The sequence below is a fragment of the Cupressus sempervirens genome, chromosome 1 (genome assembly GCF_028749045.1).
Source record: "Cupressus sempervirens isolate cs-2001-9-10 chromosome 1, ASM2874904v1, whole genome shotgun sequence".
NCBI classification, from domain to species: domain Eukaryota; kingdom Viridiplantae; phylum Streptophyta; class Pinopsida; order Cupressales; family Cupressaceae; genus Cupressus; species Cupressus sempervirens.
In genome coordinates, this window is record NC_143118.1 from 531,166,533 (window position 1) to 531,184,483 (window position 17,951).

General features: G+C 34.0%; 1 protein-coding gene and 1 long non-coding RNA gene across 3 annotated transcripts in view; one reads left to right on the forward strand and one right to left on the reverse strand.

Annotated features, from left to right (window-relative positions):
* LOC149578556 (uncharacterized protein ycf23-like) overlaps positions 1 to 17,951 on the forward strand; it is a 215,891-nt gene that overhangs the window by 115,879 nt on the left and 82,061 nt on the right. Inside the window, exon 3 of the mRNA XM_089829810.1 lies at positions 4,326 to 4,400. Within this exon, the coding sequence (XP_089685936.1) occupies positions 4,326 to 4,400 (75 nt within the window). The remainder of the gene's footprint in view (positions 1 to 4,325; positions 4,401 to 17,951) is intronic.
* Positions 1 to 17,951, reverse strand: part of LOC149578557 (uncharacterized) — a 113,349-nt gene that overhangs the window by 12,074 nt on the left and 83,324 nt on the right. The gene's annotated exons all lie outside the window — the stretch shown is intronic.

Sequence of the window (17,951 nt, forward strand, 5' to 3'; positions counted from 1 at the left end):
TCATCTCTTTGACCTTGTACGAATTTACTCAGAAGCACTGAGGAAGAAGGAAGCAGAGGTAGACATATGTACATATGAACTCATGAATATTGAGGATACCCTTGAGGCTACTTTAGTGGCATTTCATGAAGCAGAAAATTGGATTGCTGAGTTAAATTGGAAATTAGATTTGGCATGCTCTATTTCAGCCCAACATTCAAATATATGATCGTTGAGGAGGTTGTCACTGATGATAGTGCGAGGGCTGATCAGGTTGAGCATGATTTATCCACTTCTAGTGAGCATATTGTACTGTATGATGAGCCATTGGCAAAGGTTGGATGTATTTGTGAGGTTGTAGATTCCTCCAGTGGTTTGTACCTCCTTATGTCTGATGGAGGTGAGAGTGGTTTGTTTTGAGATCTAAGTATTGATAGAGTTAGCAATATAGCTTGGGTGGGTTCCACTGATGGGCTTCACCACTTCTGGCGTGGTGAAGAGGAGCAGATTTGTGCGACAAGAATCCAAGGATCTTCTTGGTCTTATTTTGATTTTGATAGATTCCTCTTGTGCGCGAAATTTAGCTAGTTGGTGTGGTTTATGTCCTTACATAGTTGAGGGAGGCAAGACAAGATGGCTTTTCAAGTTTCTCTTTTGAGATGTTTACTCTTGCAACACTTACTATTAGATTACTCCATGATTTCTAGCAGGGTGTTATGCTTCATGAGGTAGTTTGGCAGATATTATCCTCTTCTTGGGCACATGTATTATAGAAGTTAGTGGGTGATATTAGGGACATCACACAGATTTTCACTTGGGATCTAGGAAGAGCTTTTACAAAGATGGTTACAGATTAGGGAGTCAGGAGGAATGATTTGCTGTATTCCATTCTCGATGGAGGTTGGTATATTGTTGAGATCCCACCACCTCATGATATTAGAGGTGTATGCAATTATAACTGAAGTGAGGTACTCAATTGAGTGGTGAGCACTTCCTTTAATGCTAGTAGGGCATGGCAGGCTATTTGGATTGAGTATACACACGAGATGTTTTGGATGCCGAGCATCCAATAGAGTGGTGTTCAGGTTCATGCTGAGTTGTTTTACGACTTTGGGGTTAGAGATGTTTACACCAGTGTAGTGCAACAGTTGGACAAAGTATCATCTTTGAGGAAGATCTAGGATCCAACATTTGGTTTCATCTCATAAATGCGGATTACTTGGGGGCAAGCAATCTTTGGGAAGGGAGGATTGTCATGTTCCCTTTTCTAGCTAGTGGGTTTTGTTGTGCCACTAGCCCGTTTTGCCTTGGTCCCATGGGCAAACCAGGCTTTCTATGTGATTAGAGAAGGTTTTGGCCTAGGCGATTTTAGTTGCAGGCTAATCGAGGTTTTCTTAGTGGGGTTTCTAGACACTTACTATTTTAGTAAGTCAACAAACTTGACATTCTTCGCATTTCAGGGTTAAACTAGGAGCATCTTGCCGAGCTATCACACATGCATATATGAGTCCGTCTGGTTAGAGATTTTAACACATTGAAGATTTAACAAATTTATTGTAAAGTGACTTTATAACTTAAATTAATATTGTAATGTCACTTTATTATCTATGGGCACTTTATTTCCTTAAGTGCAAGAAAATTATTATTATAAAAGAGGAAATAAAGAAATAGAGGGGAATGCAAAGAGTCACATGTTTGTGCTTGAAAGAGGAAGATGGAGCTCATTTTCAATTTGCTTGGTTTATGATTTAGACTTCAATTTCTCTCTTGGAGAGTTATTCTAGAAAGATTCATCTTTGAGTAGGTGAGAGGACTGGAAACCCTAAAGCTTGGGCAGTGGAAGAAAACTCATTGTCGTTTGGAGACGTCACGCAGGTGTTTCACATTGTATTCCAGGTTCATCTTTTCTGTTATCCAATTTTGTTGTTGTTGTATCTACAATTGGATTTTTGGCTTATTTTATTTAAGAATTTCAATGAAATACATGTATCTTTTGTTGGAGATTTAATGCCATAATATTTTGGGATTGCTTTATCTAGTTGTTTATTGGAGTTTGCTGGAAAAATCTGAATATCATTGCATGAAGTTATTTGTTTAAAATTTACGAGTTTTTATTAAGGGTTTCGAAGCAAATATCCTATTAGGGATACTACACAATTCTACAAGATAAGGACATTGAGGTTGCATCCACTTGGGTTCTACCAATCAGAAATTTTTAGTTGTATATGTTTAAACACACTCAATGATATTGTACTTTTTTTCTCATTGGCTCTCAAAAGCATTGTAATTTTCGTATTGGCCCATAAAGTGATGCCCTTGTTTAATTGGATGACAATGTGACAACCCTAATTTGGGTTTGTAAGGGATCAATCTTGGCCCTTCATTGTAATTGAACTATAAAAGGCCAAGACCTTCTCATATGTAAGGGATTCGATTTAGATTCATTAGAGAGGAGATTAGAGTAGAGTAGGAGACTTGTTGAAATTGTCGTCTTAATGCTATCAAAGCAATTCTTGATTTGTCGTTGGTCTTCACGATCGATTACTTGTGTTGCTTCAGAGCATTGCATTGTTTCTTCACTCGATTACTTGTGTTGCTTCAAAGTATTGCATTGTTTCTTCACTAGGATTTTATTCATGTTAATAGAAGTAGAAGTAGATGAATGAAAGATATTGTTGAATGTAGCAGTGCAAGGTTAGTCTAGGCCTAAAATTGCAAGTTTTAACTTCTATTGGAGATGTTCATTTAGATTGTGTCTTCATAGGGTATTTGAATGAATATTGACAATGTGAAAACCATTTCCACATCCGTAGAAGATAACACCCTCCTATGCCTAGTTGACATGGTGAAGCAAGGATTGGTTAGAGGCTCACCCCATCATGAACATTATCTTACATTCTTAGAGTTAGATAGAATTCCTAAACACATTTACTTTGCAATAATTTGCTTGGAAGTGATTGAAGAAGTTAAAGTCAAATTGATATCCATTGAATGAACAACACAAGTCCCTTTGTAATAACAAACATATCACACCATAAAAAACTGAGTCAAGTCCATAACAAGAAGGAACCTTGGGGTTATCTCATTTGATCACACAAGTTGTTTACATTGTTTAGCATATGAGCATCCTAATTCAAGAGAGAGTTGGAGATTTGGTGTTTTATCTTAGAACACTAAGTATTTCTGTCTGTTGTAGTGGAACAAAACTCACATCAACAAGTTGCTCTTCATAGATATATCAAACAACATAGTTATGGCTATTACCAATGTGGTACGACAGGAAATAACAATTTGATACAACCAGTAATAACAAATCGACTTAGAGTGGTACAACCAGAAGAATATGAATGCATTTTCCACTAGTATCATATAACATGAAATATTATGGAATCACCCCATACAAATAATAAATATACTATTCATAAACTCACTGTAATATTTACTCACTAAATTATGAATACCAGATTCCAAACTGAAATTTGGAAATTATTTTCAAATGATATTGTGAAATCAACACAAATTGCAAGTTTCAGCACTATGGCAATGCCTGAAAGGAATTTCTTGAATAACTAAGAGGGGCTTTGTCCCCAAATTTTGATGCCAAAATGATTTTCATCCTTAGGCATAAATTTAAACAGTTCAATCTTCACAGAAGGGGTTTAGATTAGAATGCAATGCGCGATTTCTCTTCTGTATATGCCTATTTCCTCTTTTTAATGTTATCTTTGAGGGAAATAATTGAATATTGTATATTCCATTTCTTCTCCAAAAATTTATTTGAGAAGCAACACTTTATTGACCTCCTTTAAAAACCAAATTTTAAGTTGTCCTTTGATATAGTGACTAATACTACTAAAATTCTTATTTAATAAAAAATGTTTCCTTCATCATCCTGTTTCACCTACTGGAAATAGGCTAAGGTGCTCCTAATTATATCTGCCTGCAAAGTGGAAATGCAAAATAGATTGATACATTCTATCAAAATATTTGAAATTAAGAACATTATTGTTAGTAACATATTTTACACTTTGTGGAAGAGGAAAGGATTTCCAACTTCTTAATAGTATATATATTTTTTTATCTGAAGATCAATCAATGAAATCTTTGTCTACATTACTATTCTATCAATTAATACATTTTCACTCTGGATCTCTGCTTTAAGTTCAAATGTTCAAGTAAATCTTTCAATTTCTCACATAAGGTTCATGTCTTGGCCAGAAATATGAATAGCATTTTACTATTATTTTCTTTGTGAATGTCACACGATACTCTTTTGAATTATTATATTATCAATTTGGTATAGATCTAAGCATTCCGTTCCTCAACGCTTATGGTTCATTTGACAGGGAGGAGCAACACATGTGGACATTGCATGTGACCCCGAGCTTGTAAAATTGGCAATTAGCTTGACCTGTCTTCCAGTAAGTGCCACTTCTAAAAATAAGTGTTGTTAATTATTTTTACTGAAGTTGATGTAGTTAAATACTTTAGCTACACTACTTTAAAAAAATAAAATAGCAGGTTTTTGCATCCCTTTAAAGATCTGAATGTTTTTGATGGAAAATCTTAATTCAATGCTAGTAACCCTGTGCTCTACATGAGAAAGAAATTCTCAATGATATTTTTATCTTTAAACAAACACGGCAAACATATATTTCGTTAAATTTGAAATTAGGACATATTCTGAAGTTCTCAACCATGGAGATAATCCATTTGACGGCTTTAAGTTTCTGTTTTAAGCATCGGACCAATAATGAGAGCATGGTTTTTGGGTCAAGATTGTTGTTGTTGGTTGCAGCTATTGCACATTTGAAGTCACAAGCTGATATGTTCAGAGTTTGATGAAACCAGTGAACTAATATTGGGCTTATTTGAGAGTCATCTTGATAGCTACATCAACCTTGGGTGTGTTTCCTTTACTGTAAGTTTCATGATTTTTGTATGGACATATGCAGTGCCATATTATGCTATCCAACCTCAGTCTAGTGTTTCTGAGATGAATCTATGGGATATGCCTCAAACCCATGGGCAGTTTAATTATACCATTATTTAAGAGGCATCTAATAGAATCAAGATGTTGCACATCAAAAAGAGGTTACTTGTCCCATCCTTTGAACTTTTTAATGCATGAGTAAAGGGATAGTTTGGGAAATGGCATGTAATGCCTTGTACAAGGGGCTGTCTGTTTAGCATGCGACATTATAAATTACATGCAATATTGTAATGCCTCCTACTAGGCACTGTTTGTTTAGTATGCAACATTATACATTACATGCAATATTGTACCTTAACTAGCTCATTATACAAACCATAATTACTATTTTAAAACCTAGTCCTACTTTTCTAACCCTCATGGAGGATGGGGAATTACTGTCATAGGGCATTGAAACCACCTCCATAATGCCATGTTAGAAAGTAGAGTCCATCCACAAAACTAAGAGGGCGCGGGGGTGGGTGTGAATTAGTTGTGACTAAATTAAACTTATATCCAACTTCAATAACCAAAACAATGAAGCATAACAAGAGATAAACCATGCATAGTGGCACAATGATTTGTTAATTAGGGAAACCCTTGATCATAGGGAAAACCTCGGTGGGGATGACACCCACAAAATAGTGCACTAATATAAATGTTCCTTGTGAAAGGATGTGCCCTTGTTAGGAGTCAAATATAATGCAATTAGTACAACAATCCTTGTTAAAGGACATATCCCTATTAGGAGACCTTGAACCCCTGTTAGAAGGTTCAAACCCTATTAAAGGATGATAGGAAGACAATTGAACTCAATGTCCAAATTTCTTTAGTCAACAATGAAGAGTACATCTTTAGGATAACATATCCAATAGTGAACTGACCACTATTGTGACTCAATTGCCAATACAATTCCTTTGAAGCCCAATATCATCAACCAACTCTATCTCTTCTCTGCTCTGATCAAAATCGCATCCTTTGACCACATACATGACATATGTGATGATTTACAATCAAGGAAAATATATTTCCTTTGTACCATGTCCAAATAACTAATTAGGTCGGCCTATTAGGGCTTTCCCAATATATGAATGATTACATAGGACCACACAAAGGCATGCATGTCTTCTTAAGCATCATTACAAATAATGTTTCCACACACTATAGTACATTTAACACTTTGTCTAATAAAGGTCAACATGTTTCACTGACTTAACTAACTGCCAGTAAACCATATTGCACGTTTACTTTTGCAATCTCTCTAAAATAATCTCCAGGATATGCTATCACGAACATGTCTTCAACCACGTTCCTATCTCACTATTATTAGTTCAACCTCGGTGATAAGATACAAAAAATTTACCAGCAACTATCTTTGACAGAATCTCTTGCACACTAGTCTACTACTAGTCCTTACCAAATGAATTATAACTCATCCCAGACTCGACATAAACATAAATGAACATAGATGTAGCATCTAGACTCATCTGTGAATACAATCCCAAGCTCGCATAAGTTAACCTGTTATGTGTTAACTTTTCTTACCTCATAATCCTTTGTGATGTACAAAATCTCTCTCTCTCTTTATCATGAACTCAAACATATGTTGTTATCAATGACAAAATTTGTCACGAATATGACACATAACTAGCATACACAAGTGCCTTTAACAATCTCCCCCGTTGGCATTAATGACAACATATGATGAAAAACCATGAATGTGAAATAATTTTCTGAACATCTTCAACATATCCCATCTAAATACAACATATACAACCTATAAATGCTCTGATATCAATGTTTCTTTCCCTTTGACATCAATACTTTGTTTCTCTTAGATTTGTTCTCTCCCCCTTTGGATTTTAAGGTTTTTCATTGTTTCTCTCCCCTTTTGACATCAATGACAAAAGTGCCAATATGCCAAATATCAATTTGAAGTGTTCCCCTTTTGATGAACATTCTCATCAAAGTACTTGCGTTGGGTCAAGCCAATTTGAAACCAAGAAAATAATCCAAGTACCAATGGACACTATTATGTCAAAAAACATTACACAAGAATTTTGTTCTTCAACCATCGAGAGTTCTCCATACTGTGACCACTCCCCCATAGGAGTAGCACCAAGCATCATGTCTAGATGTATTAATGGTGCTCTAATTGTATTGGACTGATGCATCGCACATCAATTACTCTGTATTAGGTGGGGACATTACACCAAGCATGCCTCAAAGGTGTCCTTAGCCATTGGACACCTTTGTTCCGTTGTGCTTACATATTCCAATCTAATCTCCTTTTTTGCAACTCTCTCTTTGCAAATGATACTAAATAGCAATGCGTTTAGTCTTTGAATGTAAAACTAGATTCTTTGACATACTCATAGTATTTGTGTTATCACAATGAATAATTGTAGGTTCTGAAAATTCTATACCGATATCTTTCAGCATTTTCTTCATCTAGATTATTTGATTACAATTGTTTGCTACTGCAACATAGTCTACCCCTGCTATGGATTGTAAAATACAATCTTATTTTTACTTAGCCGAGAAACCAATATTCCACCAAGAAAGAATGCACCACCACTTGTGCTCTTCCTATCATCAACATTACTTGCTCAATCAGCGTCAATATATACCCACAATGAAAAATCATTAGATCTATCATACCATAAGTTCCCTTCAAATATTTGAATATCTTTTTGATTACTGCTAGATGTGTCTCTTTAGGATCTGTTTGAAATCTCACAACTATTCCAACTGCATTCTTTGTATTTGGCCTTGTATGTGTCAAGTATTATGATCCTCCAATCATAGATCTATATCTACATTGCATAGCACTAGGTGATTCATCTTTGTTTGACAATTTGCATCCAGTCACCATAGGTGTTCCAATAGGTTTACACTTTTCCAACCCAAATCCTTAAGATATTTAGCCTAAGATAAAAAAATGCCATCTTTGCTCTGTGTTATCTGTAATCCCAGAAAGTATTTCATTCCTCCAATCATAGACATCTCAAATTCATTCTTCATTTCATTAGAAATTTTTTCACTAGCTTCATCATTGCCTCCAAAAATGAAGTCATTAACAAATACAACAATGATCAACAAACCATTTAAATTTGTCCTCAAGTACAAAGTACTATTTGCATTAACTTTCTTGAAGCCCAAACTCTAGAACTGTTTGTGTAACCTTGCATACCAAGCTCTAGGTGCTTGCTTAAACCCATGCAATGCTTTCTTTTGTCTGCATAACATGGCTTTGGCTTAAGTAAGTGGAAAACCATTAGGTTGTTCCATAGTTCAAAATAGTGCCGATAAGTGGCAGATAAATCAACTTCTCGCAAGAAGTTTGGAGTGGTGAGAAAATACAAGTTTTTTGTGCCAAAATCTCAGCTGAAAAGTTTGAAACTTCTTGCCAAGCAGTTGGTGATACATTGCCAAGAAGTGGCATACTTCTCCCGAGAAGTTGAAAAAATTTCACGAGCAACCCAATGAGATACCATTTAGTGGCCCATTTCAAAATTTGCAGCCTTTAGAGGAGAGGAGAAGGGTTTGGTGGAGAGAAATAGTGATGGGAAGCTGTAACAACCAGTTTCTCGGGTCTTAACTAACAACTAACATATCAAAGAAATATAGTTATTACTTCATATTCATAAAAAGACAGTTATATCAGTTATGTTCATGTGAATGACATTAACGGTTACATTCACTTAAATGGAAATCTCATAACTAACAATTGAAGATACCATCAATGAATTTACCAAGGAATTTAAAATCTACATACTGTAGAATTCAAAACCGAAAAACGTCTAGGGATGCTTTTGCAAAACCTTAGTTAGTCCATAAAATACCTCTTAAGCAACAAATAGCTATACTACTTTATCGTAATGACAATTATCAATATATCATCTAGGGCGTCAAATATCACTGTATCAATTAGGGCATCAATTACCATTGGATCATTTAGGGCATCACATACTACTGTCTCAATTAGGACAATAACAATTGGTTAGAAAAATACGCTCATATTCATTATTCAAATAAATGGAAGACTGAAATAACAATCCATCAAATAAACCTATCTCTTGCATATAGATATATATTTCATGTCTTGTTGGAAGATCAATCGATCTAACTGGTTGCCAATTACATTGACGATAAGAGTTGCTTTCATTTAAAGAAACAATTGAAACAATGATACAACTCAATCCATCTTATCTTCTACTTGAATAAACACCATAAAAGTAAAATACCTGTTACCAATAAATGTTTAAATGCTTAATTTATCTTTGTCTGATGCATGTCCTAACATTTTGTGGAGAGGGGAAACATTGTCAGGGGCTTAACCACCCAACCACGGACCTTATACTTATCCCCATGCTTTCTCTAATTAGAAAGACCCTCCCTACCTGGAATAGACATGGAACACCTTGTCAGCCATTGAGCATCCTAGTACTTAATCACATCACTCGACTTGACAACAGAGAATGAATTGGACATGCATGAGCTATTAAATGATTCTTAAAAGTAATAAATTTGTTGTATCAATTCAGATTCTATTTTACTTGTTCTTGCAGGACTTTCTCTCACCTCTTCACCCTTTTCCTTGGCCATCCAACCGAGTGAGTCCTAGGTGTCAAATCTTAGAGTATTTCCACTCTTTTGCTGAGGCTTAGCTAGTGTTAAAGAAATAATATAATCTCATTACTGTCATAGTACATTTCTTATGACTTGAGAGCATCTCTTAAGAATTTACAAAGAAGTAGCTTGAATAAGGAATCTGACTGGAAATAGGAGGCGCCTTGGCATAACAAAAGACATTTGATCTTGACTCAACATAGAGAGATTAGACTCATCAAATATCCATTTGATTTTGCAATTCAAAAGTAATGTACAAAATTTATATGGACACATTCCTTTCTGCTATAAATTGGATAATAGTTTAAAAACATATAGCAATCTGAAAATAGAAGGCTGACTAGATAACCTGGTCTGAAATAGAAGATGTGAGCCTTGGCTTGATTCTAAGCAGTCGGTTCTTTAGACATGAGTAATCCGAATGCAAAACTTAGAGTAGAGATGAATTACGACTGGTTTGAATCACTTGCAACAAAAGGGTAATATAAGGAAATAACGTAGGAGAGTAGAGGTAAAATCGTGGGAAAAGAATATATCTTTGGCCTCTCCCGAATTCCATAAATAAGGAGGCATTCGAAAATATCAAAGGCTTCCAAGAAGCCGTAACTTTTGAGCATTTAAAAAAAAAAGAAGAATAGTCTTTTTGCATCATCAATAACATATGCCAATTGTCTATTTCTACCTCTTATAAAGAAATAAATAAATATGGAAAAGAACTTGAAGGTTACTAATCAAAAGGGATAATTTATAAACATATATAGTTACTTGCACACACACACACATATTATTAAGATGGCATCATATTTAATGTTTATCCAAGATTGTACCTATTAATTATGTATATCTAAATACATGTTTCACCTAGAAGATTAATTTATCTTCTTATCCACTCATGGTGTACACGCATTTAAATGTATGTATTTTAATAAATATAATCTTGTATAAAATAATATTATGGTATCGCCTTATTTTTATATCTATATGTACGTACATAAATATGTATTATATTGAAACGATGAAAATGTCAACCATAAGCTATTAAAGGTATGTACTTTGATTAAGATAAAATGTTTAATGTTTTAAAGATTATCCAATAACTCGTGTGTCTAATGTGTGTATCCTGTTATGTAGTCGCTAGGTCCTCACCCATGGTGATTCAAGATTCATATCCATTTTCTTAGTGATGGTGATGCTTCTGTGCCCAATTCTTTTTTGACAATGCTTCCACCCTTTTGACGTGCTCCCTACAAGGAAATTCTTCGCAGTTAAATCATATTACCATAACAAATTATTAATCATAAATGATCATACGGCTAACCGCCCTTTTCAATTCCACGAATTCATGATAAATAATCAACTAACATGTTATTTTCATATGAAATTATAATGACTAACCATCTTACCATTTCGCAGGATTATAACAAATTATAACTATCAACTGACTTCATGTGAAACTCAATGGCTATATGAATATCTTAAATTGGGTCAAAAATTGGGATTTAATAGAAGCCTTGTAGATTCATTACAAGTGGATTCAAAGAGATTTTTAAAGAAAATATTGATTCAAAAGAGGGTGGTTTTGCACTGAGATTGAATGACATTCAAGAGGAGGGCAGTGAGAGTGAGGACACTTAGGGCACTAAGAGTGAGGATATAGAAGATGAGTCATTGCTAGCACCAACACCAACTACATCTAGGATGGATATTGAGACACAACTACAACCATAGCCACAATGGACTGCTAAGGAAAGACCCCTTCCCACTCCCATAGTTTTTACTAGAGTTACTGGGAAGGAGAAGAGGAAGATGTAGACTAATTTTATATTGTACTTGACATTTGTATTTGTTTATCTTTTTACAATGACAATTTGCTATTTTTAGTTTGCTTCAGACTTCAGAGTCTTTAACTAGGGCTGTCATACATCGACATTCCACATGAGGATGAGATTTTGTTATGTATTGTATTTATATAATGTCTAGATCAGCTTGTTTGGTTTGTTTACTCATTTACTGACTCATTAGATGCATCTCCTTATTACATTTTGCAAAAGAATGCATTTTAAATTAAATTTAAGTCATTTTTTAAATTCTTGCTATTTTCCCAAGAAGTTACCAATTTATCTTTGATATTTGCTGAGAAAAGTTTTTTTTGCCTCACCGATAAGTGGCAGAGAACGAGATTTTGATCTCTGGGTTGTTCAATAGATACCTCTTCCTTAAGTTTTCCATTCAAGAAAACTGACTTCACATCCATAGGATATACCTTGAAATTCTTGTTAGATGTATAAGCAAAAAACATTCTTAGTGCTGCTAATCTTGCAACATGGGAAAAAGTTTCTTTAAAGTCTATACCTTCTTGTTATGAATATCCTTTGCACACAAACCTTTCTCTATTTCTTACAACCTCACCTTGCTCATTCATCTTACTTGAAATTCTTGTTAGATGTATAAGCCAAAACCATTTTTAGTGCTGCTAATCTTGCAACATGGGAAAAAGTTTCTTTAAAGTCTATACCTTCTTGTTATGAATATCCTTTGCACACAAACCTTTCTCTGTTTCTTACAACCTCACCTTGCTCATTCATCTTATTCCTAAAAACCCATTCTGTACCAATAACATTCTTGTCCTTAGTGTTGATATTTGGTAGTTGCAGTCGGATAAAACTATGCCTATATATAATTATATATGAGATATAATTACATATAAGATATAAGTCTATTATGTGAGAGAAATTAATATTATAATTATATATATATATATATAATTATGGTTGTATTTATTATAGTAATTATCAAATTAATAAATAGACATGTCCCATGAAGGGACATGTCTCTTCTTATCATTTTCTCATTATAAATAAGAGGCCGTTGGCATTTGGAACACACATGCCATAATCAAATGGCAGTGCCTAGTAAGTACATTTGCAGCAGATCTTAAAGTCTAACATGGTATCAAAGGCAAGTTGCTGCAAATGAGAAACTATTAATCAAATTTTTTTTTTGAGGTCAAATTGATTGTTATTGCAAAATTGTGAATGCTCTCTACAATACCTATAAAGTTTGCAGAAATATTTCATGAATGAATTAACATAAGAAATATATTCATGATCTTGATATGAGTTGTTGCGACCATTGTACTATGTGTGACTGTGATACTTGGCACTGTATGATTTGCATGCACAACTCTTTGTGATTCGCATGGACATTACCAATCCTCAAATGTTGTTGCTAAGTTATACTAACAACTTAGATAATAATCTGTAGGACTTCTGTATCTAAGAAAAGTATCACGCTTGGATGCTTACATATGGGGGCATAGCCATTTTTAGATCAAATCTCCTACATCATAAAAAATTACAGTGATACTTACAAGTTGGAGATGTTAGCATGTGTGGAAGTCTGTTGAAACTGAATATGAAGGAGGTCAGACGAAGGTGACAGATCACCCAACAGTCATATCCCATTTTAATTAACTCGTGCACATCATTTCTCAAAGTAGCCTACTAAATGTTGGTAACGAGTGTGAGCTTGTGTCTATTGATGTTGATACCTGTGAGGCTATGACTCATAAGGAGGGAGTCACAAATTACAGAGGGAGTCATGCATCCTTGTGAGGACATCCTTTATCACTCCATTGAGAATCACTTGTCGATGGCTTACTAAAGAGTTGGAGTTTGATACATGGAAGAGAAGAGTGGCATTGGGAGACAAGAGTGTTGAACAAGGAAAGTCTCGACTATGCTTTGTATCGTTTCCTGTGCTTGAAAAGAGCATTTGAGCTGCATCAATTAGCATAAAAATTTCTGATCCAAATACCTGTTAGAAGAAAAATACGTAGATAGCACTGTGATATTGGGATCGATTAGATAAGACTGCTTTGAAGTACAAGATCGACAACATGGCGAAATATGGATAAATAGAGATAGGGTTGCTTGAATAGTTACCAAAGAAACAAGTGCGGAGCCTTTGTCCAATGATGTATAATGAGCTTTTAACAGGGGCAAAGCAATTTCATTGAAGAATAATGTTATACCAAAAATAAAACATCTAAAATTTATAAGAGAAAGCGAGCATTGAATATTGATGACATCCACGACATTTCATAAATGGATTAAAATGGTCCCACGACATTACCAACTTATATAAGTGGCTTAGTGATGTCAACAAAGGTGAAGGGGGTATATTAGAAGCGAATCATATAAGAAATACTTAAACTTTCAAGATAATAATAGATAAGTATTTTTATTATTATAACTTGAGAATTACCTTTATTTATTAATCTTTTATTTGTATTCTTATATATACTATTAAGAGTTATGTATTTTGATCTCTTCCTCTGAGAATGTTATTGTAGGAAAAAGAGGGAGATTGAGACTCGGAGGGAGGTTGATATTTCAGGCAACCTTGAAAGAGAGGGAGCGAGATAGAGGATATGATTCAGTCAACCTTTGGTGATCTCGATCATATTGATCCAGAGGGAGTAAACCATGTTGTGATGGATTCTATAGTGATCAATAAGTTATAGCACTCAAGAGGACTCTGATTCATGAATATACTTTATGACTGTGATTTTAATGAGGCTACCCCCTGTATACATCATGAAGAAGTCAGGACTTCCAAATGATGACACTTGTATTTGAAGAAGTTGTTGTAAGGTGACTATCTTACAATAACTTGTATTATGAGATCAAATAAATTGAGTAAATGGGTGTCTTGCATCTCAACATTCTGGGAGACCATTACTCAGAGTATTTGGTGAATATCTTTGATATTCTGGGAGGCCAATACTCTTGATATTATATGTGATATCAAATCTTATTTTGAGTAATTGGTGAATATCTAATGATATTCTAGGAGACCAATACTCGTGATGTCAAATGTGATATCACATCTTATTTGAGTACTTGGTGTAGATCGGATGTCGATATTTTGGGAGGCCAATGCTCTTGATATTAGATGCGATATCAAAACCTTTTGAGTACTTGGTGAATATCATTGATATTCTGGGAGGCCAATACTCGTGATGCTGAATGCAATATCACATGGTGGAAAACTTCTGAGGTATCTAATGAGATATCCTTAAATTTTGTAATACTACTGATGATGTAATATTTGTCTTTTCTTCATTCTCCCTAACTAAGAGGGAGTGTTGATATTTGGTAGCTGTATGGCTATATATAATTATATATGAGATATAATTACATATAAGATATAAGTCTATTATGTGAGAGAAATTAATATTATAATTATATATATAATTATGGTTATATTTATTATAGTAATTATCAAATTAATGAATAGACATGTCCCGTGAAGGGACATGTCTCTTCTTATCATTTTCTCATTATAAATAAGAGGCTGTTGGCATTTGGAACACACATACCAAAATCAAATGGCAGTGCCTAGAGCATTTGCAACAGATTTGAAAATCCAACACTTAGGTCTAGGAACCAATTCCCATGTCTTGTTCTTTTCTATCTGATCTGTAAGAAAAAGTGATTGAAATGATAAAATATAATAAAATGAAATAGCATGAAATAATAGATTTAATCCAAGAGAGCAAAAAGAGTTTTACCATACAAATGATACAAGATCAATGGAGCAATACTAATGAGGAAACAACACAAGAGACGAGGATTTGATAAGGGGAAAGCAAAGAAAACTTCTTGTGAGTATTATGAATGAGGCAAATGCCTAAGAATGAGAGAGAGAGAGAGAGAAGAAATGGAGCAAAATAGCTCATTTACAATAGCATCAAAAACTTGATGTGAATAATGGAGACTAGATGAAAATGAGAGAGAGAAGCACCTCTTTTAAAGAGATGAGAAAAGAGTTGCATGTCTTTGCATGTGTAACTCCCATTTCTATGAATGCCACATTCATAAAAGGTGTGTGCAAAGTGTCAAGTTCCTCTTAAAGAGGAATATCTATTCTCCTTATTAAAAGAAATACAAAAATAAGTTGTCCTCACAAGTGGATAATAGGACAAGAATGACATGTCCTTTACATGTGGACTAGAGGACAAATAAATAATACATAAGGGATACCTTGGTTTATTCCAATAAATAAATAAATACAACCAAGGAAAGATTATTAATTCTAACACCCCCCTTTAATCTTTACTTGGGGAGATTACATCAAAGGGTATCAAACCCAAGTTCTTACGATGAAATTCAAATTTCTCTCTAGAAAGAGGTTTTGTCAAAATATCAGCAACTTGATCTTCACCTTTGCAATAGATGAGGGACACTTTCTTTTTTTCAATGTGTTCTCTAATGAGGTGGTGGTGGAGAGAAATATGCTTTGACTTTGCATGGTAGATAGGATTCTTTGCCAAGGCTATTGCACTTTGATTGTCACAATACAAAGGTGTAGGTTCTTGTTAAGGTAGACCCAAATCTTCAAGAATTTTTCTAAGCCATAGAGCTTCTTTAGATGCATAAGTACAACTTTTATATTCAGCTTCGGTAGAACATAGAGAAACAGAGGTGTCTTTCTTACTTTTCCAAGATATAGCACCTGAACCAACAAAGAAACAATAACTACAAGTAGATTTTCCATCGTTGGGATCTCCACCAAAATCAGAATCAGTAAATCCTTGTAAAGTAAAAGTAGAACTGGCATCATAAAATAAACCTAGATTAAGAGTTCTTTTGATAAATCTTAATATTCTTTTAGCTACTTTAAAGTGTGTTTGTTGAGGTTTGGACATAAATCTTGAAACTAAACCAACACTATATGCAATATCGGGTCTAGTAACGGTGAGATAATTTAAACTTCCTACAAGTTGTCTATAAGAGGTAGCATCAACAAAAGGAGTGTTTGTATCAACCATTAACTTAGTTCTTAATTCACATGGAATAGAAACATGGTTAGAATCATTCATTTGAAACCTATTCAAAAGATCTTGAGCATAATTTCTTTGAGAAAGAAAAATGCCCTTAGGTGTTTGCCATATTTGCATTCCTAAAAAGTAATGTAAAATTCCTAAATTAGTCATTTGAAATTTTTGATTGAGTTGAAACTTAATATCAGAAATCAAGGTGTTAGAACTTGAAGTAAGAATCAAATCATCAACATATAGAATAATAATGATAATATCATCTTGAATAAGTTTAATGTATAAGTTAGGATCATTTTTACTTCTATCAAAACCTTGAGAAATAAAAAAGGCATTAATTTTGGAATACCACTCTCTTGGAGATTGCTTTAAACCATAAATAGATTTCTTTAGTTTACATACTAAATGCTCATTACCTTCTTTGATAAAACTTGGTGGTTGAGCCATATAAATTTCTTCATGTAAATCACCATTTAAAAAGACACTTTTAACATCCATTTGATGAATAGGCCAATTCATTTTTGAAGCTAAAGAAAGCACAATTTTTATAGTAGGCATTTTAGCAACTGGTGCAAAAGTTTCATTGTAATCTAAACCTTCAATTTGAGAAAATCCCCTAGCTACTAGTCTAGCTTTAAACTTACTAATTTCATTATTTGCATTGAGTTTGGTTTTATATAACCACTTGCATGAAACTAAATTCTTACCATGAGGCAAAGAGACTAAATCCCAAGTTTCATTAGAGATTATAGTATCATATTCCTCTTGCATAACTTTTTGCCAATGAGGTTGAATCTTAGCTTGTTCAAAAGTTTGAGGATCATTAGAGTTCATGAGAGAAGTCATCAAACTATAATTACAATAATTAATTCTCCTAGGTTTAAGTCCACCAAATCTAGTAAGATAATTATTTCTTTCATTAAGTAAACCTTGAACCCATTTAGGTCTTCTCTTATTAGTAATAGATTCATCACTAGAAGAAGAGTCATGATCTATAAATGCATCATTAGTATCAACATCATTACTAAAATTAGAAGAAATAGGAGGAATAAAAGAAGATACTTGAGGAGTAGGGTTTAGAGAAGGTGTAGGGTTTAGAGGAGGTTGGTCCTCCACTACTACAATATTACTTCCACTAAATTCATCATCTTGAACCTTGGAACAATCATGTACTTCATTTTCTGCAATACAAATATCTCTTGCAATTTGAACTTTGTTAGTAAGAGGATTATAGACTCTATAACCTTTAGTATTTTCATCATACCCAACAAATATAAATGGAGAAGATTTAGCATCTAATTTATGCCTTTTTTGTTTGGGTATATGAACATAAGCAATAGATCCAAATATCCTTAAGTGTTGTAAATTGGGCTTTCTACCTGACCAAGCTTCTTCAGGAGTTATATCCCTCAAAGCCTTAGTAGGAGTTCTATTAAAAATATAAGTGGCACAAGACATAGCTTCAGCCCAAAACTTATAATCCATATTTTTTGCATGTAACATGCATCTAGCCATTTCCACAATAGT